The sequence below is a fragment of the Pygocentrus nattereri genome, chromosome 28, assembly GCF_015220715.1.
Source record: "Pygocentrus nattereri isolate fPygNat1 chromosome 28, fPygNat1.pri, whole genome shotgun sequence".
In the NCBI taxonomy this organism is placed as follows: Eukaryota; Metazoa; Chordata; class Actinopteri; order Characiformes; family Serrasalmidae; genus Pygocentrus; species Pygocentrus nattereri.
The window spans coordinates 26,932,159-26,956,084 of NC_051238.1; the positions used below are offsets into that span (position 1 = coordinate 26,932,159).

General features: G+C 40.0%; 2 protein-coding genes and 1 non-coding gene across 4 annotated transcripts; 2 read left to right on the plus strand and 1 right to left on the minus strand.

The window, feature by feature from the left end:
- The first annotated feature begins 3,169 nt into the window (after nt 1-3,169).
- LOC108417488 (matrix metalloproteinase-9-like) lies at nt 3,170-8,376 on the plus strand. The gene is made up of 13 exons (XM_037535880.1): nt 3,170-3,475; nt 3,917-4,155; nt 4,326-4,474; nt 4,766-4,894; nt 5,119-5,292; nt 5,644-5,817; nt 5,948-6,121; nt 6,231-6,386; nt 6,668-6,884; nt 7,162-7,301; nt 7,392-7,542; nt 7,669-7,772; nt 7,935-8,376. The coding sequence occupies exons 1-13, from the start codon at nt 3,341-3,343 to the stop codon at nt 8,042-8,044; spliced, it is 2,052 nt and encodes a 683-aa protein (XP_037391777.1). The 5' UTR covers nt 3,170-3,340; the 3' UTR covers nt 8,045-8,376.
- Nucleotides 8,377-11,303: 2,927 nt separating this feature from the next.
- On the minus strand, nt 11,304-11,359 carry LOC119262758. Its single transcript, XR_005129881.1, has one exon. It is a non-coding gene; the product is annotated as a U7 small nuclear RNA (small nuclear RNA).
- Nucleotides 11,360-15,384: 4,025 nt separating this feature from the next.
- On the plus strand, nt 15,385-23,549 carry LOC119262710. 2 transcript variants are annotated; one of them, XM_037535867.1, is made up of 3 exons: nt 15,385-15,650; nt 16,077-22,743; nt 23,441-23,549. In XM_037535867.1, the coding sequence occupies exon 2, from the start codon at nt 16,218-16,220 to the stop codon at nt 22,293-22,295; it is 6,078 nt and encodes a 2,025-aa protein (XP_037391764.1). In that variant the 5' UTR covers nt 15,385-15,650; nt 16,077-16,217; the 3' UTR covers nt 22,296-22,743; nt 23,441-23,549. The 2 variants fall into 2 exon arrangements, with proteins under 2 accessions (XP_037391764.1, XP_037391765.1); XM_037535868.1 differs by lacking the exon at nt 23,441-23,549 and adding an exon at nt 23,170-23,432 and having other exon boundaries at nt 15,385-22,743.
- Nucleotides 23,550-23,926: the final 377 nt, after the last annotated feature.

Genomic DNA, 23,926 nt, shown 5'->3' on the forward strand with positions numbered 1-23,926 from the left:
TATAAAATATAAATTATAATAAATAATATAATATAAATTATAATTCATATTTTAGTACTTTTACTTTTGATACTTAAATACATTTCAAGCCAAATACTTTCGTACTTTTACTCCAGTGGAGGTCTAAAAGGAGGAACTTCTACTTTTACAGGAGGAATATTTTACCCTGGGGGTCTCGACTTTAACTCAGTACATGATCTGTGTACTTTGTCCAGCTCTGCTCACCACCCCTGATTTGTCTCACCTGTTTCTCTCATCATGTGATCAGTTCAGTTAGTATACAGGCCAGGCTTCAGCTCAGCTCATTGTGAGGTATTGCTTCTTTCATAGAGCTACGTCTTGTTTTGTTTTTTGGACTTTGTCTTTTTGCTTGCTCCCTATTTGGATGTTGGTTGCCTGGACCTGATCTTTGTTATGTCTGTCTGTTGTTATATTTGGCTTGTTTTGGATCTGACCTTCACCTGTTTTTGGACCACGACTTTGGAACACGTACAAACCAGTAAAGCCTCATTTGGTTATTTTAACCACAGCCTTCTAACTAGTTCTGTCTCATTACAGATATACTGAGCAGAGCATTTCAAAGATTGCAGAATACTTTATTGAAGAATGTAAAAAATAAAAAAGAGTGCCTTCAAAAACACACATAAATAGAAATTAGCATTTTAATCCTACTCTGTTTCTTACTGTAAGAGACCACAGTAAGAAAATTTAAATGCTATATCAAAGTATCTTCAGGAATCAGCAAAATAAATTAAATGATGTTTAAGCAATTTGTGAAGCCATTTTGAGAAATGTTGAGAAACTTAATAAACATATCATGACCATGCACAGGGACACAGGAAGGAGTTTAACGCGACATGAATGGCAACGTTAAGCAAAATGATTTGCCTTGTTTTTTGTTTTGTTTAGTTTTTTTTTACATCAAGATGCATGTAATACAATAAGAAAATAAACAACAAAACACACATATAACTGCTAAACCTGCTGATGCACAGAACCAGGCTCTAACTCTGTATATACTTCCCCCCTTTGTGTCTCCACTGGCCTGTGTTTTAGTGACCTGCCCCCACAGTGCCCAGCAGTTACTGAGGGAGCGAATTGGTTCACTGTAATGAAAACACACTGTTAAACAGTGCACAGCTCCTGCAGGTGAAAATACACAAATAAAACAGGAAAATCTCAGCGAAGCTGTTCTGTCTAATTGAAACCTTTCACCTTATGTGCACTTTTCTTCATGTGCACACAGTTTCCAGAACCATAAGCTTGATTTTACATCTTAAACATGACATTTGTAACTGCAAACATGCACAAATTCTTGAGATCCTGCTGGTGTGGGTTTCCTCTATTTCAGTGACACACATGAAAGTGACTTGTGCGCTTACAAGCCCCCGCCACCCCCCACCCCGCCACCCCCCCCACCCTGCCATCCCCCCGTTGCCACCTGTAGAGATTTATACTTTAAAGCATTTATTTACTACAGCTTCATTTGTGCTCAAGGGTTTTCTGAATAAAAACTGGGCTTTAAATGAACGGCAGATTCATTATCATAACCAGGTCATAGAGATGGATTCCAGATCATTTTATTACTCATGACTTATGCCAACGGATGATGATGTAATGAGCAGGGATGACGCATCGCTGAGCCTGCAGCAAGCTTCAGTAGTAAAGGATGTAAGCATGTTTTTATTTTTGCTCCAACATTACATAATGTTATAATGTAATTTCTATAAATATTTACATTATTGTGTAGAATGACAAAAAAGTTAAATGATAGAGGGGCTGATTTCTAACATAGTTCCATAAATGTATTCTAAATAAATAAATAAATAACAACACATAGATAGATAGATAGATAGATAGATAGATAGATAGATAGATAGATAGATAGATAGATAGATAGATAGATAGATAGATAGATAGATAGATAGATAGATAGATAGTGGAGTCTTTTGAGAACTTTTTTACTGTATTTTTTAAAAGTGGCATTACTTTATCAGTTCGAACTTATCAGAAAAATAAATATTGTGTCATGTCAACTACCAGGAGGACTTGCCAATCAAATAAAGAAGCTGCTGTTGTTCTCAGAACAATGGACTGACCACTTCAGAGTCCAACATCAATGAATGTGCTTTGAATTACTTTGATTATGTGAAGCAGAAAATGCAATCAACTTCTAAGACTGAATTGCGGAGGTGAGAAAAATATCATTGCTGATTTCTTTAAAAAACTGAAAGCCTGAAAAGTTCAGAAACTGTAATAAATACCCACGCTAAAAACACAAAATTATATTTATCAGTATTTTTTTGTTTTTCACTGTTTCCTGATGTTGAAACCTGAATAACTTGTATTGGAATTTTATTTGCAGTAATCTATATTACTGTATTTGTGTTTATATGTGAATAATTCATTCTTTGTTTGTAAAGTGTTTTACTGTCATATACACACTTGCTGCTGAGATAGTTTTAAGAAGTTCTCAGGGCTGCCTAAAACTTTTTCACTGGACTGTACTTGACCTCACACTGAAAGGATCAACATGTCTTTATGTCAAATGGCCATCTTAGAAAAAAATATATAATTCCTAATGATATTCCTGGACCACTTCAGGACTGAGACAAGAAAACAGTGGCTTTCACAATCAAGACAAGGAAGGACTGTGGTAACTGTGATGACCATCTGTGACTAATATACTCAAATATAATTTCGTAATTCTTGTGATGTCAAACTGTGAAAACTGGGGGATTTTCTTTCTATGTTCGTGAGCTCTTTCATTAAGACATATTGTTTCCACTGCTTATTTTCTTGTTTTTATGGGTTAGGTCATTTGTTACGTTTCAAACATGTGTTTTCATCTTTCTCTCAGAAAGCAACTAATCATTAGGATGATTAACACACTAATTCCTAGAATGCTCCTATAATTGCATATTAATTGAGCCTTTCTTCACGTCAAATAGAATGAACTAATAGACACTAAATAAAGAAGTTGAAGAATAAGGAAAACAATGTTCCTGTTTAATGACATCTGTTACTGTAAAAACTCATCTTTTGTGGAATTTTCCTGGAATAGGGGAGACTTTAAAAAGCCGGGTGTGTGGGAGGGTTAAAGTGAGTGACAGATAGGTGGTGAGGCTGTGACCTAATCCTCACTCTGGCTATAAATGTTGGGCACAGAGCCGCTTCAAGAGCAGACAAAGAGCAACAAGAGCCAAGAGAAGCGGACTGAAGAAAACACTGGTAAACGCTCTTGTCTGATAGACCTCTCCAGCAACTTCAACAGATCTTCATCTGAGAGCCTTTAGACTTTTTCTTCTCAGGGTCAGGGGCTGATTCCAAAGTTCTCACTATGAGACTTAGCGCTCTGGCGTTCTTGGTTCTTGGAACCTGCGCTTTAAGCGTGTGGTGCCATCCAATTAAGTCTGTCTTTGTGAACTTCCCTGGGGATGTAATCAAAAACATGACAGACACGGAGCTGGCTGAGGTGAGTATTTCTTGTCTTACTTCATACATCTCATTTAAAGCAAATATAGGTAGAGCTCTTAACGTAATCTCCTGCATCTGTGTCGTACAGTAGTTAACTGCACACTTGATGAGTTACTCTGTACTTGATTAAAGAGCAATTAAACCTGCTGAAACCACTGCACACTAATTTGTGCAAAAAAACACTAATGTGCTTTGAGTCCATAGGTTTTCTGTTCTTTTGTTCAGTACAGAGAAACATGTCAAATACTGTCTATGGTGATTGCCTGTATGCTACTGATGCTGCGGGTAGATATAAGGCTTAAAAATGCTGAAGTACTTCCTTACTGGTGTGTTGTACACTGCATGTGCACATTCTGTATAAATATATATGTAAAACGTACTGGCTAGAGGACATTACATGACCCTGTCTGACAACTTTCTCTCCTTTTCCTGCCTTCAGACGTACCTGAAACGCTTTGGTTATATGGAGGTCCAGGAGAAGAGCGGGCTGCAGTCAGTGGTGTCCACCTCTAAAGCTCTGAAGATTCTGCAGAGGCAGCTGGGACTGGAGGAGACCGGCGCACTGGACAAAGCCACAGTCAGTGTCATGAAGCAGCCTCGCTGTGGTGTGCCGGACATCCGCAACTACCAGACCTTCCAAGGAGACGTGAAGTGGGATCACAATGACATCACATACAGGTAAGTGTGTCAATTTGGTGCACAAGGCTCTTCATTTCTCCTTAACAAAACCTTGAGTAAATGACCAAATGCTGAAAGAGTGAATGCATTATGTACACAGCTACGGTGGCCTGTTTAGCCAAATCACACTGAACATAGTACTAATTATTTTATGTTATTTTCTTCTGTAGGATCATGAATTACTCTCCAGATATGGAAGAATCTCTTATCGATGATGCCTTTGCCAGAGCCTTCAAGGTGTGGAGTGATATCACGCCTCTGACTTTTACCCGTCTCTATGACGGCACGGCTGACATCATGATCTCATTTGGAAAACAAGGTTAGTTGTGATCATGACAAGATTCAGATTAGTTCAAATTACTGACGATTCAAGCATCAAAGCAAACAAATCAATATGGTTCTTGTCAGGTTCACATCAATAGCACTACATATGCATAAAAGTTCTGAGTTTTGAAGGTTGAAACAATATATTTTAAAATGGTTCAATCAGTTTTCACTGCTGCCAGTTTTACTACCTCTTGAAACCAACCTAGATAGAAATAGTGCAACACTATTACAATACTTTAGATAAAAGTGTCCAAAAGAATTTAACATGATGTGTTTATTCCAGATCATGGAGACTTTTACCCATTTGATGGTAAAGACGGCCTGCTGGCTCACGCCTATGCCCCTGGTGAAGGAATGCAGGGGGATGCCCACTTTGATGATGATGAATACTGGACCCTTGGCAATGGACCAGGTGAGAGATGTCTAGTACAGACATTTATGTATTTATCTGCCATGCAATCTTGGTGATGCTAAACGGGTTGCATGAAACAGGACAACAGCTCCCTCTAGAGATACTATATACTGAATGAGAATGTTGAGAATCTTACAGAGAGGTGAATCCTGCACCTCTCTATACAAGTGTGCTAATTCTTACAACTTTATGTAGCTAAACATGGTTCTATGTTGTCCTTTCAGCTGTTAAGACTCGCTATGGCAATGCAGAGGGCGCTATGTGCCATTTCCCATTCCTCTTTGAAGGAAGATCTTACTCCACCTGCATCACTGAAGGCCGTAGTGATGGTCTGCCATGGTGCGGCACCACTGCTGACTATGACAAAGACAAGAAATATGGATTCTGCCCTAGCGAGCGTAAGTTCTTGTCTACTACTGTGGCAACATCTTAGTCTAGAAAACATTTTCTAAAATAAAAGTACCAAAAATAGTTTTTTGGAGAAAAGCCATAAAATAAGAGTTTTTTTGCTCTGAAAAAAAGAACTTCACTATGGATTTTTAAAATATTTATTAGTGCTTTTAAAATATACATTTAAAAGTTCTGTAAGGGAATAGACATGGTATCACTCCACAGAACTCTTTTTGGCACCTTTATTTAAGACTACAGCGTATCACTCCATTTCTATTAACTCTCCAAACCGTAAGTCAATGAGTAGTGCTATAGCGTATGAGATTGTGATCATTACTGAAGTCTCTCTGTCTCTACAGTTCTGTTCACATTTGGAGGCAACAGTGATGGAGCACAGTGTGTCTTCCCTTTCACATTTCTGGGGAAACAATATGACAGTTGCACCACAGAAGGACGCTCTGATGGGTATCGCTGGTGTGCGACCACAGCCAACTTTGACACCGATAAAAAATATGGGTTCTGTCCTAATCGAGGTGAGAGACTTATTTCCTCTGTACTGGTTAACTTCATGTACTCAAGTCATGTAGCTCAAAGAAACAGCTCCAACATACAGTTGATGTTCATCAGCACCTGATTTAATACTGCACTGATGTTGGCTCACAGACACTGCAGTGATTGGTGGAAACTCTGAGGGTGAGCCATGTCAGTTTCCCTTCATCTTCCTGGGAAAGACCTACACTTCCTGCACCAGTGAAGGCCGAGGTGATGGAAAACTCTGGTGTGCTACAACCAGCAACTTTGACACAGATAAAAAATGGGGCTTTTGTCCAGACAAAGGTAATTTCACTGGCCTTCACCACTTATCGCTCTCATCAGAACAGATAGCAGAGGTCTGCAATGCAAAGGTCAAAGATCTGCTTTACTAATTCATTTGTTCTTCACACAGGATACAGCCTGTTCCTGGTGGCAGCTCATGAGTTTGGACATGCTCTTGGTCTGGATCACTCCAACATTCAGGATGCTCTGATGTTCCCCATGTACAAATATGTAGCAGACTTCTCTCTGAATGAAGATGACATTGAAGGCATTCAGTATCTCTATGGTATTATGTCAATCTTGCTGGAACTACTGATCAATAATATCAGCATTAAGACAACATTTCAGAATTACACTTTTAAAAATAATGGTGCCAAAACGGTTGTTTGGGGTGATGCTGTAGAAAGGCACCCTAAAGCTTCTATATCAATGTTTCCTAACCCATGAAGGTGGTGATGTAAGAAGATGTAGATACCATGATATGAGAAGAAGTATCCTGAGATGATGTCACAAACTTTGTCCACATCTTTCTCTCACTTAATGATTAATGGTCTTTCTCTCTTACAGGACCCAAACCAGGCCCTGATCCCAAGCCTCCCCAGCCTACAACCACTACATCTTCCCCAGTTTCTACTCCCAAACCTACTGCTCAAACACCTAAGCCCACTGCCCCAATTGTACCCACCACAACCCCATCTGTGGACCCCTCCATGGATGCCTGCAAAGTGGACATATTTGACACAATAACAGAGATCCAGGGCGAGCTTCATTTCTTCAAAGATGGGTAAGAACCAGTAGCCTGTATGCTGCTATATATTCAGGTGTTCCTAATACCCTAGTCAACATTAATAACAGCCAATATTAATTTCTCTTTCAAAGAGCAAATAGAAATAAATATAGACTAGTTAGGGATCCTTGAGTATTAACACAGGTAAAGCTTCCAGCACTAAATATAATGATGTTTGTAATTAAAACTTTGGCAGTCTTGAGTGTTTAGTCATAAACACTTCATCTATCATCACTTCAGGAGCTTTTTTAAGTAATTAATATCACTTGTTTAGGCTTTACTGGAAGACATCAAATGGTGGTGACAGGAAAAACAAAGGCCCTTTCCGCACCTCTGAGAGATGGCCTGCCCTGCCAAATAAGATCAACACTGCTTTTGAGGACCATCTGACCAAAAAGATCTACTTCTTTGCAGGTAACAGCATGTTCAGATAGCTTATCATGATGATATGATAAACAAATTCAGATGCACATCTGAGCTTTTCCATCTATCTTGTTTCCTCAGACACTCAGTTCTGGGTGTACAACGGACAGGAGGTCCAGGGACCACGCAGAATTGAGAAACTTGGCCTTCCTAGCACTTTGCAGAAGGTGGAGGGTGCACTGCAGAGGGGGAAAGGCAAAGTGATCCTGTTTAGTGGGGAGAACTTCTGGAGGTGAGAACAAGTCTTTCCAGAGATGTTTGTAGGCATTCAAATATTATTTGATTAATTTGCTCCAACCAAAAACTTTGTCTTTCACCTATATCTAAACTTTTCCACTGCTCTTGTTCTTTTTCTCAGGCTGGATGTTAAGACACAGCAGATAGATAAGGGATATCCTCGCTTCACTGACGAGACCTTCGGTGGGGTCCCAGGGGACTCTCACGATGTGTTCCTTTACAAGGGTAAGATCCTTAAGGCAATAAACGATTTTTGGTTTATATCTATCAGATATAAACGCTCTCTTTGTACGCAGTTCCACACTTGTTTAACTGACTTTTGTTCTTGGCCAAAAATTCAAAAACGTGCTGCTTCTCATTTTCATTCTCTTATTGGTCTAATTTTAGGACACTTCTACTTCTGCCGAGAAAAGTTCTACTGGAGAATGACCAGCAGGCGACAGGTGGACAGAGTTGGATATGTGAAGTATGACCTCCTGAAGTGTTCTGACTACTGAATCCTTCAAAACTGCATATTATATGACAACAAAGCACAGAATTTTTATATGTTTGAGAAAAGAAATTGCAATGTTGTTGAAAGAATTTTAACTTAAATATTATTAACTTATATATTTTGCAATGAATGTATATTTGAATATTAAATTAATGAATATTTACAGAAGAACAGAAGGTTTTCAAGAGGTCTTTGCCTGGAGCAGAAGATAACTTAACAATTGAAGTAATAATTGGCTAATGTGTAATGACCTAGTCATGTATTTCCATTGTCTTGTATTTATACATATCCGTAATATTTGTGGACTATTTAATAAATGCATCCTTTAAAACTCTATAGATGATTAACTGATCTTTTCCATCTTATTTTCCCTGCTAAACAGTTACTTTGGTTGTCTTTTTGCTTGACATAAGTTTCTAAACATGAAATCCATTACACAAAACAAAAAATCCAAATCACACATTGCTCCAAAAAGCACATTAATCACATATTCCTTGTTTTGTTGTTAAAATATGTGTAAAAGGTCATAAACATTTAGCTTCACAGCAGTAGCTTAACAAGGTTACAGACATCTATAATGTTATGTTAGAAATAATATGAGTTAGAGGAAGAAAAAGGGAAGGAGTGGAGGAGGTAAAGTAAAACAAACACATGAGATATGTTTTTGAATATAATTTCAGCCACGTTGTTCATCATATCAGACATCATATTGATTACTGCAGAAGTCCCCAGTTTCTTCTTCAGAAACAATAGGCTAAAGCAGTAAGCATGTGAATGTCCTAACACTGTCTTCTGAATGATCCAGTTACTTTTTCTCTCTGCATGTAAAAGAATTTGAGTACCTGCACCTGTGTAACCTCGCCATATAAACTCCATATGAACACCATAAGCAAAGTTTAAAAAGTAATGTAGCTCAGGGCGGTGCTGGTATTTCAACTGATCGGGTTTGTACTGTTCCCATATTGCTTATACCATCACATTGCATGTACTGGCGACCTTAGTAAATGTATTTTTGTTCAATGCTCACTTATGCAGTAGGCTAAGCTACATATCGCTGTGGTCGGAACAAAACCTCATATCTCCAAAATGATCGTTTTACAGTAGAAGGAGAAAACCTAAAAAAATGTACTTTTAATGTAAGTCAATGGAACCAGAATTTTTATTTAATATAAGTAATTTGGGGTCATTTCTTTTGGTCCATTCATCATGAAAATGTACTTTTAATAATAAACACTGCTAAACTGGTTTAGTTTTCCTAGTACATTTTGATCTTTGGGATTTTTGAAGTAACACATAGTAAGATTCCAAAATGCTGGAAGACCTTTAAGCTCTGTTCGAGCGACGCCCTGATGACTCGAATAGCTGTTACTGATGTGAGGTGGTATCTGTTTTGTCTGTGTGCAGCATGTGTGTGATAAAGGAACTTCAAACCACTCGCAGTCTGATCAGACTCCTGTTTAGAACAGGAAAGCTCTATTACTAAATTTGCATAAGGATGTTTTTTCTGTCTGCCAGTGATGTTATCTCCTCTCTCTGCCTCTCAACTTGTCATCTGTGAACTTATCAGGACTGTTCAGTGTGTTTTTGTGGTTGGGAGTTGCTGGTGATCAGAACTGAATATTTTAAATGTAACCAAACTTTCTTGTAATTGATTCATGAACTGAGACGTCACAATTTCCTCTGTAATGTTATGAAAAATTCAAGTAGCAAATTAAAAGTACTGCTTTATTTAATTCTACTCCATACAGTTACAGGGGAAAATTTACTCAAGTACAGTAATGAGAGTAAATGTAATACTTTGCACCTCTGGAGGCAAAACATGCTTCATATTTGTATATAATGGTTGGATGGATTAATGGATTAATGGATTAATGGATTATGAAGCCTGAAATAATCATTTAAAAGTCAGAGGTACTAGGCAGATTTGGTGGACAACGTCATTAGATTCTGCAATTTCCCCCTGGGATCAATAAAGGAATCTGAATCTGAATCTGAATTAGAGTCAACTTTACTGTCATTGTGCAGAGTACAGAGCCAATGAAATGCAGTTAGCCACTAACCAGAAGTGCAAAACACAGTATTGTTTACATAAAAAATGCAGAAGGACGATCTATAGTGGAAAAAATATAGATATGCAAGTAGAAATACAATATACATATATACAGAGTGAGTGGGGAGCATATAATGAGGTAGTATGTCCTGTGAGAGCAGCATATGTAAAAGATAAATATGCAGAGTAGACTTGTGCAGTAATTGTTGGTGCAAATATGAATAAAGAAATAATACTAGGATATAAAGTACAATACAGCCCAATGAGTGCCAAGATGCAGTTAAAGGGATGGTGTTGAGTTCAGCAGGGTCACAGCCTCAGGGAAGAAGCTCTTCCTGTGCCTGCTGGTGCTGGATCACTTATGGCAATCGTTTTCAATGGAGGGTAACTGGGCACCTGTGATGCACTGGGCAGTTTTCCTCACTTGCTGGAACTCTTCGCGATCAGATGTGGAGCAGTTGCAGTTCCACACAAAGATGTAGTTTGTGAGTATGCTCTCAATGGTACAGCAGTAAAAGTTCACCAGTAAACCAGGACCCAGGTGAGCTTTCTTGAGGCTCTGCAGGAAATGACCATGATGGAGGAGTTTAGGGACCAGGTGAGATCATCAGAGATGTGGATACCAACTTGAAGTCAGACATGGACTCTACCTCAGCTCTGCTGATATAGATGGTAGAGTGTGTCCTACCCCTCCTGAAGACCATTACAATCTCCTGGGTTTTCTGGATGTTGAGCGCCAGGTTGTTGTTCTCACACCATGCCGCCAGGTGCTGCTCTCATCTCTTTGGGGCAGGGGTGTCAAACTGGATCCAGAAAGGGCCGTTGTGGGTGCAGGTTTTCATTCCAACCAAGCAGAAGCCACACCTGATTCCACCTGGTTAATTAGTTGATCCTGGCTTTAAAAAGACTATCAGGTACAGCTTCTACTTGGTTGGAATGAAAACCTGCACCCACACCGGCCCTTTCTGGATCCAGTTTGACACCCCTGCTTTAGGTCATCTCTTTGTCACCTCTGATCAGGCCTAGCACCATGGTGTCATCCGTGAACTTCATTCTGGTGTTAGAGCCATAAACAGCAACACTGTCATGGGTGAACAGCTAGTGCAGAAGAGGGCTGAGCACACAGTGTTGTGGCAGGCCGCTGTTCAGGGTGATGGGGAGGAGAGGAGTTTGTCTAACTTAACAGGCTGAGGTCCATCAGTCAGGAAGATTTGGGGGCTACTTCTTTTGAAGTAACCTGCTAGACAAATTCTAAAAGAACAAATTCTCACATGTCTTTACGTATTAATTTCATATGCACAGAGGTACCACGAAAAGGTTTAAGCCAATTGATTTTTAATCTACACTTTACTAGCACTACAATCTATAGATACAGTTCTACTCAGTTTTATATAAAGACGAACAGACTGCGCTGTATAAGTACATCTAAATAGGTCTTCAGCCTTTGTGAGCAATACTCTACCTCTCAAAGAAAGATCTCTATGCAACCACTGATTAAGTCTTTAGTGGCATCTTTTAGTTTATCTTCTCTGCCACAACCACACCTAAGCAAGAGACAGGAGTAGTGCTAACAGAAGATATCTGAGTCTTTAACAGCTAAAAGTTCACATTTCTTAATACTCAAATAAAGACCAGAGGCACAAAGGCAATGACAAGCGATATCTGAGTGACATCCTTAAGGAACCATAAGGTGGTGTCATCAGCAAGCTGACTGATAATAATTCACTGTGCTGCAAAACGAATCCTCTTCAAATGACTAGCTTTTAGATGTGAGTAAGAGAGAGGGCGAGAAGGGGCAACCTTATCTTATAGCCCTATTCACCTCAATTCTCTGAGAAGTTTCCTGTTTCAGAATAATAGAGCTATTCTCATTAACACATAAACCGATATGGATAAAATATATGGACATGTAATTTTATATATTTAAAATACATTTCAGAGATATTGCAATTCATGCTAAAATACATTCCAAACACAAACATATCAGAACGTACTGCCATATTAACTAAATATATATTTTAAAATGCATGGGGAAATATTACATATTGAAATATAGTATACCAAAATAAATAATCCAAAAATATATGAAAGCAACCAAAATACAAGTAATGCACTTTACTTCTTGGAATACCTTCTGAAGTTTGTATTCCAATATCCATATCTTTTAGCAAATGAACCTTTAATTTGGTAAAAGCAAGTGTTATAGGTGTTAATCCATTTCAACAATGCAGTTTGATGATTTGATTTCTTGCTTATTTTATTTATTTTATTGGTTCAAATTTAGTTGAAATTCAACTGCACAGTCGTCCAATGATTAATGCTGTCTGACTTCTGCTTTGTGCTTTGTGCATTTTAAACATACGTTTAACAAACACATGTTTGCCCATTTTGCACAAGATTTATTTGATAAATACATCTTGAAAATATATTTAAAATGCATTTTAAACAGCATAAACAGCATAAAAGATACAGCAGAAGTTTTCAAAGCCAAAAGTTTCTAGACAACTTAAAATAAGTGCTAAACCATTTCATAGGCCTTGTACCAGTTCAAGAAGAGAAGAAAGCTATCATGTGTGACCAGATCTGAATCATGTAAAATGAGGTAAATGTATGTTATTAGAAATATGCCTATTACACATAAAACTTTGTTGTGACGCATCTGTAATTGTTTAGGTTGAGTTATTGTCCATGATGGAGGACACATTTAATATTTTGTAATCATTGTTTATTAAACTAATTGCATGTCAATTTTCAACCAGAAGTAAAGTTTGGAATAAGCTTTATTATAACCTGTGACGTACCGGGAGGGAGAACACAATACTTTAAGATTTTTTGTGAATACTTCAACTAAAAATGGGGGAAATACATCTGAAAACATCTGTTTATAGAATCAGATAAAATCCAACCATTTCCTGCTGCACACCTTCTAGTGCACAATTTCACATTTGAGAGGCAATTTTAAAAAGCAAAGTTATCAGATCTGTAAAAAAACAGAACAAAAGTGGAGTTTATTATTGCCTCTATATTTCTCCAGATTAAAACAATAAGACAAATACTGTTCATCTTTTTCCAGCCATCTACTTCTGGATCTGATAAAAGCCCCTTTAGCTTTGGACCAACAGAAAGTTTCTCTACAGCTTTATACACTTTCCTAAGAAAAGAACCACGATTCCTAAGAAATTTCTCAACTTCAAATTTCGAAAGTTCCCTATTCTCACGGTTGCAATAGGTGCCACTCATTTGAGTAAGCTTGCAGTATATAGACAAAAAATAATTTAAGATTTAACTATATTCTCAGAAAAGTAAGTAATAAAGTGTCACTGTACTAAAAGGTTGCATTGACTCCACATACTCTGTCTAGTCCCCAGTCTTTTTATGTTAGTATTTTTAAAATATATATTTTCAAAATATAAAGTTATGAAAAGTTATAAATATGTTCCTTTCCTCTGGGAAAAGTTTGATTAAGGTACACAACTAGACCCTAAAACCATTGTTGCCTTTAAGGGTTCATTTATATTGTTTGTACTTTCATGAATGAAAACTGTAGCTGCACAGGACATTTTCTCTGACAGTGGACTTCATGGTAAAAAAGCTATTCATCTTCAATTAAGGGCTTTGCTTTGATAATGTAGGGATGAGATTGTAATGTCAATAGGAAAAATACCTCTTATGGTCGAATACTAGCATTAACATATTTTTTCTCCAAACTGTCAGATACAAACCAAAACTCTATGCAAGACTGCTTGGAGCCATCCTTACTACTCCAAATAAACACTGTGACCGTGAGACTGAACTCAGTTCTTAAAGCAAGTCAGCACCCTGCTCCTCAAATGCAACACTTTTGACTTGTTCAGAAGACCAGGCTGCATGGGATGGAAATTTAGGCTATATATCGCTGTTGTCGGAAGAAAACCTCGTATCTCCAAAACTATAACTTTACAGGAGAAGGAACAAACATACTTTACTTTTAATGTAAGTAAATGGAACCACAATATTTTCCAAGTAATTTTGGAATGTTTATTTTAGTCTATTCATCATGAACTTTATAGACAATATAAAAAACAACAGGTAATTTCAAAATATCTCCAAAAGTGAAAAATGTCAAAAATGGACATATAAGGTTTTCTTCCAACAGCAGCAATATATATATATATATATATATATATATATATATATATATATATACACACTGCTCAAAAAAATAAAGGGAACACTCAAATAACACATCCTAGATCTGAATGAATGAAATATTCTCATTGAATTCTTTGTTCTGTACAAAGTTGAATGTGCTGACAACAAAATCACAAAAATCATCAATGGAAATCAAACGTATTAACCAGTGGAGGCCTGGATTTGGAGTTACACACAAAATTAAAATGGAAAAACACACGACAGGCTGATCCAACTTTGATGTGATGTCCTTAAAACAAGTCAAAATGAGGCTCAGTGTTGTGTGTGGCCTCCACGTGCCTGTATGACCTCCCTACAACGCCTGGGCAGCTCCTGATGAGGTGGCATTTGATGGTAAAGACGGCCTGCTGGCTCACGCCTATCCCCCTGGTGAAGGAATGCAGGGGGATGCCCACTTTGATGATGATGAATACTGGACCCTTGGCAATGGACCAGGTGAGAGATGTCTAGTACAGACATTTATGTATTTATCTGCCATGCAATCTTGGTGATGATAAGAGCTGCACAATTGGATAAAATAGAAAAACAGTTCCTGCTCACGCTGCTATTTACTGAATGAAAATGTGGGGAATGTTATAAAGAGGTGTGAGGAAGATGCTGAAAAGGCTGTGAAATAGAACAATAGCCCCCCCTAGTGTTTTGATTACACACTGAATAAGAACGAGCAGAATCATGACCGTTTGGATTTCTCTCTACCAGGTGTGTGTTAATATTCACAGTTCCACAGCTAAACATGGTTCTATGTTGTCCTTTCAGCTGTTAAGACTCACTATGGCAATGCAGAGGGCGCTATGTGCCATTTCCCATTCCTCTTTGAAAGAAGATCTTACTCCACCTGCATCACTGAAGGCCGTAGTGATGGTCTGCCATGGTGCGGCACCACTGCTGACTATGACAAAGACAAGAAATATGGATTCTGCCCTAGCGAGCGTAAGTTCTTGTCTACTACTGTGGCAACATCTTAGTCTAGAAATCACACTTTCTAAAATAAAAGTACCAAAAATAGTTTTTTGGAGAAAAGCCATAAAATAAGAGTTTTTTTGCTCTGAAAAAAAGAACTTCACTATGGATTTTTAAAATATTTATTAGTGCTTTTTGTAACTGCCTACAATAGCAGTGCATATTTTCATGTAGTACACCTTTCGTTTTGGTTCATACCGCCAAGGACATTAAGAATGTAGGCGGAACTATATGTCTGCAAAGGTTTCCGGGGGGACCCATTATATGCACGGATATATACAAGTAGTAGAAAGTTCGGTTGTCACAGCTTTCTGAAGTTATGGCCAAGTGTTAAAAGGTGTTTAATCTGTTCAAGAAACACTCCAAAGGAAGCTATTCCCTCCCTGTGTTATTTAATGCAGCCAATGAGGTTTGTGTTCTGTTTCTATATGTTATTTGGTATAAGTGAAGTTGAAATATTGCATTGCTGCTAATGTCGCTAATAGGCACATAGCTAAACCTTCATGTAAACCTTAAGTTAAACCGTTTCTAATACAAATGGATATTTGTATGCAATTTCGTCATATATGTTGAACTAAGGATATGTTAATGTGGTTTAAAACGAAGATAAAGGTTCATATTGAACAAGGACAAACATTGACAAGGACAAAGAGCTAATTCATAATGAATAAATAACCATTGTTAGTTCTACAACACAAGAAATATTTCTTTGTATAAGTTTACATTTATTTCATAGTTAAAGGGTATTATATTGGAGTTTAAATAAGCCATTTATGCACAATTGTACATTTGTTTTTATCTTATTGGTTTTTGCTTGTGTAATTCTGTATTACAGTTCTCACGTTTAGGAATAAATCCTAATCAGTGATGTTAAGAACAGTTGTGCTGTCATCATTATATCAGAGGGAGGCACAGTGAGAACTCAATGCTCCAGAGGACAGCACCAGAGAGCAGTGATTTACAGTAACAAGAAAGGATGTCTGAGATTGAAAGAGAGTCTGTAGATATGCATACGCAGCAGAGCTGTACGGACATGAACCCACAGCCAAGTGACAGAGATGAGCTGCAGCTTCACGCAGACATGCCTTCACCAGTAACTGGTGGAGCAAGTGGCTATGACTTTGTTCCTCCACAAGTGCCGAATAGAGACCAAAGAGTCCGCAAGATGTCGGAAAAGGGTCAAGAACTGCACGATGAGCAAGTAAAAAGAATTGCACGTCGTTTCAGTGTGTGCTATGAAAGGTGGAAGGAGGTCACAAAGAAAGCCAACCAAATGCTAAGTGATCAATGCTCAGCCGACCTACTGAATGAACATGTCACTAAAGTAAATGATGCTTCAAGGAGTGTGAATGCTGTTTATGAAGAGTTGCGACGGAAGAGTGTTCCTGACAATGACACACGCCGTAGAGTTGACACCTGTGAAACAGTGACACAGAGGATTGTTAAGCAAGCAATGGCAATTTTAGACACAATAAATGGTCACGGGGATGAAGAACAAGGTGGTGATGAGACAAGGTCCACCAAGAAGAGCATCAGCTCTCACAGTACTAAGGCTTCTACTCATTCCCGTCTAACTTCTGCCAGCAGAAAGAGTGCAGCTGCCGAAGTTGCCGCCAATGAAGCCACCCTACAAGTACTGCTGGAGCAAGAACATCATATTGAAGAATTGCAGAGGCTGGAAGCTGAAGCTGCCCAGCTAAAGGCTAAACAGGAGGCTGAGATTGCAGAGAGACAAAGACTGCTAGAAGCCAAACGCAGAGAAATAGAACGTTTCGAGACAATTAAGAAACTAAAGGCTGCCAAGGCACGACAGCAAGTATATGAACAGAGCGAGAGCTCACGTCAAACATCTAAACAGAGTCAATGCTCCGATGACGACATAAATGAGCTGCTCCATAAATCTGTTCCTGTGAGAATTAAAGAGAAAGTCAAGCAGGAACTAAGCCCAACACAGCACCATTCTCCACCACAAGCTGTAATGCATCCAGCTGAAGACAACACAGCAGCTCTTGTTAGAGCACTCACAGAATCCATTAATGCTAGCCGCATGCCTGTACCTGAACCAACAATGTTCAGCGGTGACCCACTCAGATTCCATGACTGGAAGGTTTCCTTTCAGACCCTCATTGACAGGAAGAGCATACCAGCTGAAGAAAAGATATACTATCTACGCAAGTATGTGGGTGGATCTGCGAAGAAAGCCATAGAGAGCTACTTCCTACTAGGCACTAAATCAGCCTACCTTGCAGCATGGTGCATCCTGGAGGAGCGATACGGTAGTCCGTTCCTCATCGCCAAGGCTTTCAGAGATAAGATTGATGCATGGCCCAAGATAAGTGCTAAAGGCAGTCTGGAACTTCAAGAATTTGTTGACTTCCTTCGCAGCTGTGAGTCCGCAATGCCTCAAATCAAAAGTCTTGAAGTGCTAAATGACTACAATGAGAACCAGAAAATACTTGCTAAACTTCCAGACTGGTTGACTTCAAGGTGGAACCGAAAGGTCATGGAAGTGGAGGAAGAAAGTCAAACATTCCCAAGCTTCAGCCAGTTTGTCCAGTTCCTCACACGGGAGGCCAAGATTGCATGCAATCCAATCACATCTCTCCATGCACTGAAACCAAGTGAAGGAGAGAAGGGTAAAGTTTTAAAGAACAGAAGTCCTGGAGCGAAGGCCTTGGCAACGAGCGCAAATGAGAAAGCCAATGCCACATGCTGTGTCTTCTGTGAGAAGGTAGGGCACGGTCTGTCTGAGTGTCGTAAGTTCATAAGGAAGGCAATCACAGAACGACTAAAGTTCGTCCAAGAGAAGAAGTTGTGTTTTGGCTGTCTGAAGTTTGGCCATCGTTCCAAAGACTGTGGAGACAGGAACATCTGTAGGTTGTGTGAGAAAGGACATCCGACATGCCTCCATGATAATCGTACAAAGGAAGAAAGGATGCAAGCAAGGACTGGTGGAGCTAGAGACCATGACAAGTCAAGGGAAGGGAAGGCAGATCAGCCACAAGATCTAGCACCAAGCACATCACGTGAAGCAACATCTCATAGAGTCACCCAGAATGGCAGAGACACTCATACATCCACAATAATTCCAGTGTGGGTGTCCACCATGGCAGAGCCACATAGTGAAGTTCTTGTGTATGCACTTCTTGATACGCAAAGTGACACAACTTTTATCCTTGAAGAGACTGCAAAGGCACTCAATACAAGGAGCGAACCAGTTCAGCTAAGAATCTCTACACTAGCTTCAAGAAACACAGTTGTGTCCTGTCAGAAACTCACTGGTTTACAAGTGAGAGGGTTCTATTCAGATAAGATAATCCCACTTCCAGTGACCTACTCTAGAGAGTTTATACCTGCAAACAGAAACCATATCCCTACACCAGAGACGGCAAAGGTATGGTCTCATCTTGAACATATTGCAGACGAGATTGCTCCTCAGCAAAGCTGTGACATCGGCTTGCTAATTGGCTACAATTGTCCTCAAGCTCTTGTACCAAGACAAGTGCTGCCCGGTGAAGACAATCAACCCTTTGGACAGAGAACAGACTTGGGATGGAGTGTGGTCGGCTACGGTGATCCATGCCTGAACTTTGGAGATGCAATTGGAGTAAGCCATCAAGTCATAGTGAAGCAAGTGATGCCAGGTCTTCAGTCCTCATCAGACCTCACAGGTGAAGTGCATTACATCTGTAGAACACAGATCAAAGAAGTAATTTTACCCGCAGATGTCATCAAGGTACTGGAATCTGACTTCGCTGAAAGAGCTTCCGAAACTGACCATGTCTCTCAAGAAGATCTCAGATTCTTATCAAAATTGAAGCAGGGAATTGTACATAAAAGTGATGGTCATTATGAAATGCCTTTACCATTTAAAGGTGACAGACCCAACTTACCTGATAACAAGGTGTGTGCCATCCATCGTCTCAAGTGTCTGGAAAGAAAACTGAGAAGGAATGAGCAGTATAATAAAGACTACAAGGCCTTCATGAATGAGACCATAATCCGTGGAGATGCAGAAAGGGTCGCAGAAGAAGACATCCACAAAGGTCCAGTGTGGTATATCCCGCATCATGGGGTGTATCATCCCCAAAAGCCTGGGAGGATACGAGTGGTCTTTGATTGCTCAGCCAAGTTTCAAGGGACGTCCTTGAACGACCATCTCTTGACAGGTCCAGAGCTGACAAACACATTGGTGGGAGTTCTGCTTCGCTTTCGAAGAGGCCAGGTTGCAGTCATGTGTGACATTGAGCGAATGTTTCACCAGTTCCACGTGAAACCAGAAGACCAAGATTATCTTCGGTTCCTTTGGTGGGAAAATGGAAGTCTTGACGTCCAACCCTCCACCTATCGAATGAAGGTCCATCTGTTCGGTGCAGCTTCATCACCTGGCTGTGCCAACTATGCACTCAAACACATCGCAGCTGAAGGAGAAGGATACTTCAGTGATGACACCATCAAATTCATACAGCGGAACTTTTACGTTGACGATGGCTTGACGAGTGTAACATCCACGAAAGAAGCAATCCAGCTGGTGAAAGAAGCAAGAGAGCTTTGCAGCACAGGCAACCTCAGACTGCACAAGTTCATTTCTAATAGCAAGGAAGTCCTTGCCACCATTCCTAAAGAAAAATGTGCTGAAGCTGCAACAGACAAAGATTTGGCACTTGGTGAACTGCAGATAGAAAGAGCCCTTGGTGTGCAGTGGTGCGTGACTTCTGATGAGTTTCAGTTCAGAGTGGTCATCAAAGACAAACCATTTACCCGAAGAGGAGTTTTGTCCACAGTTGCTTCAGTCTTTGATCCGCTCGGATTTGTGGCACCCTTCATTCTAGTTGGAAAGCAGATCCTACAGCAGATGTGTAGGGATAAGATCAGCTGGGATGATACCTTACCTGATGACCTGCGACTTCAGTGGGAATGTTGGCTCAGAGATCTACAAACCCTGGTTAATGTTAAGATCCCAAGATGCTACGTTCCAGCAAGCTTCAATGTACAGTATTATGAGCTTCACCATTTCTCCGATGCCAGTGTGTCGGGCTATGGTGCATGCTCATATCTCAGAGCAGTCAGTGAAACAGGTGAAGTCCACTGTTCCTTAGTTACGGGGAAAGCACGAGTTGCCCCCACCAAGGTCACAACCGTGCCAAGGCTTGAACTATCGGCAGCAGTAGTAGCCGTCCGCATCAGTGACATGCTCAAAAAAGAACTGGAATTAGATTGTCTACAAGAATTCTTCTGGACTGATTCCATGGTTGTCCTTGGGTACATCAATAATGAAGCCAGAAGATTTAATGTATTTGTAGCAAATCGTGTTGAACGCATCAAGCAAAGCACAGAATCCACACAATGGAAGTATGTGGCTTCTGAAGATAATCCAGCAGACTACACCTCAAGGGGTCTAACAGTACAGCAGCTTGTATCCTCTGACTGGCTCATTGGCCCAAGGTTTCTGTGGCAGAAGGAGCTACCAAGAGGTAAAATTAAGATGGAAGAAATTTCAAGTAGTGATCCTGAACTCAAGAAGGTCCAGGTCCACAATGTTTATGCAAAGGAGACAAGGTCGTTGTTAGATCGCCTGCACAAGTTCTCTGACTGGTCCAGAATAGTAAAAGCTATTGCCAGACTCAAGCGACATGTGAAAGAAATCAAGGGTCTTCAGCCAAGGTCCTGTGAAGTCACTAGCCTAGAGGAAAGGAGAGAAGCAGAGCTGACCATAATCAAGATGGTTCAAGAAGCATTCTTCTCAAAGGAGACACAAGGTAAGGACAAGTTCAAGAAGCTTTACAGATTAAGTCCATTTCTTGATGGTCAAGGTATCCTCAGGGTGGGAGGCCGCTTAACCCATGCTGCTCTACATCCATATGTTAAGCATCCAGTGGTCCTTCCAAAGGACTGTCATGTGTCAGCATTACTCATCAAGCACCATCATGAAAGGGTGCTCCATCAGGGACGAGGAATGACGATGAATGCACTCCGATCCAATGGCATATGGATACTAGGCTGCAGCAAGGCAGTATCATCCCATGTCTATAAGTGCACGACATGCAGGAAGTTCAGAAGAAGCCCAGAACAGCAAAGGATGGCAGATCTCCCAGAAGACAGGATGGAAACCACCCCTCCATTCACCTACTGTGGCATGGATTGTTTTGGACCATTCTACATTAAAGAGGGAAGAAAGGAGCTAAAACGTTATGGGCTGTTACTTACTTGTATGTGTTCTAGAGCAGTTCACATTGAGATGCTTGACGACCTGACCACGGATGCTTTCATTAATGCTCTACGTTCATTTATCGCCATTCGTGGAATGGTACGCCAGATAAGATGTGATCAAGGGACAAACTTTGTTGGAGCTAGACGTGAGTTTGCTGAAGCACTGAAGGAGGAAGATCAGGAAAAGCTCAAGGAGCTTGGATGTGAGTTTATCATGAACACCCCAGCCTCAAGTCACATGGGTGGAGTCTGGGAAAGACAAATTCGCACCATCAAAAGTGTCTTGACATCCATCCTGGAACAGTCAGCCAGACAACTTGACTGCTCCTCGCTAAGAACATTCCTGTATGAAGTTATGGCAGTTGTCAACAGCAGACCTCTGACCACTGATTGTCTTAATGACTCATCCAGTCCAGAACCCCTTACCCCAAATCACATCTTGACAATGAAGTCAACTATTCTCGCTCCACCTCCTGGAAGGTTCATCAAGGAAGATCTTTACCTCCGCAAGAGATGGCGTCGTGTTCAGCTGTTGGCCAACCTCTTCTGGAGTCGGTGGAAAAAGGAGTACCTCCTGAACCTTCAACACAGACAGAAGTGGACAAAGGATCGCAGAGATGCAAGGGTCAGTGACGTTGTTCTCCTGCAAGAAGATACCACACCACGTAACCAGTGGAAGTTAGCTAAGGTCATCGAAGTATACCCAGGAAAGGATGGAAAGGTCAGAAGACTGAAGTTGCTTATCAGTGATTCCAACCTCGATGAGAAGGGAAAACGCGTCTCCAAACCTGTCCACCTCGAGAGACCCGTTCATAAAACGGTGACGCTGCTGGAAGCAGCCTGAAGGCCCCAATCTCTCTCTCTTTCTTTCCTTGTTTCTTCTCTCTCTGTCTCCCTCAAGGTACAGTCTGGTGAACATGCCTAGGGAGCTCAAGTCCCGAAGCTAACGTTTGTTTGTTTTCTGCATAGTAAATTTTCATTCTAAGTAACTTAGAGTAAAATCATAGATTTGGTGGGAGTGTAACTGCCTACAATAGCAGTGCATATTTTCATGTAGTACACCTTTCGTTTTGGTTCATACCGCCAAGGACATTAAGAATGTAGGCGGAACTATATGTCTGCAAAGGTTTCCGGGGGGACCCATTATATGCACGGATATATACAAGTAGTAGAAAGTTCGGTTGTCACAGCTTTCTGAAGTTATGGCCAAGTGTTAAAAGGTGTTTAATCTGTTCAAGAAACACTCCAAAGGAAGCTATTCCCTCCCTGTGTTATTTAATGCAGCCAATGAGGTTTGTGTTCTGTTTCTATATGTTATTTGGTATAAGTGAAGTTGAAATATTGCATTGCTGCTAATGTCGCTAATAGGCACATAGCTAAACCTTCATGTAAACCTTAAGTTAAACCGTTTCTAATACAAATGGATATTTGTATGCAATTTCGTCATATATGTTGAACTAAGGATATGTTAATGTGGTTTAAAACGAAGATAAAGGTTCATATTGAACAAGGACAAACATTGACAAGGACAAAGAGCTAATTCATAATGAATAAATAACCATTGTTAGTTCTACAACACAAGAAATATTTCTTTGTATAAGTTTACATTTATTTCATAGTTAAAGGGTATTATATTGGAGTTTAAATAAGCCATTTATGCACAATTGTACATTTGTTTTTATCTTATTGGTTTTTGCTTGTGTAATTCTGTATTACAGTTCTCACGTTTAGGAATAAATCCTAATCAGTGATGTTAAGAACAGTTGTGCTGTCATCATTATATCAGAGGGAGGCACACTTTTAAAATATACATTTAAAAGTTCTGTAAGGGAATAGACATGGTATCACTCCACAGAACTCTTTTTGGCACCTTTATTTAAGACTACAGCGTATCACTCCATTTCTATTAACTCTCCAAACCGTAAGTCAATGAGTAGTGCTATAGCGTATGAGATTGTGATCATTACTGAAGTCTCTCTGTCTCTACAGTTCTGTTCACATTTGGAGGCAACAGTGATGGAGCTCAGTGTGTCTTCCCTTTCACATTTCTGGGGAAACAATATGACAGTTGCACCACAGAAGGACGCTCTGATGGGTATCGCTGGTGTGCGACCACAGCCAACTTTGACACCGATAAAAAATATGGGTTCTGTCCTAATCGAGGTGAGAGACTTATTTCCTCTGTACTGGTTAACTTGATGTACTCAAGTCATGTAGCTCAAAGAAACAGCTCCAACATACAGTTGATGTTCATCAGCACCTGATTTAATACTGCACTGATGTTGGCTCACAGACACTGCAGTGATTGGTGGAAACTCTGAGGGTGAGCCATGTCAGTTTCCCTTCATCTTCCTGGGAAAGACCTACACTTCCTGCACCAGTGAAGGCCGAGGTGATGGAAAACTCTGGTGTGCTACAACCAGATAAAAAATGGGGCTGGCCTGCCCTGCCAGATAAGATCAACACTGCTTTTGA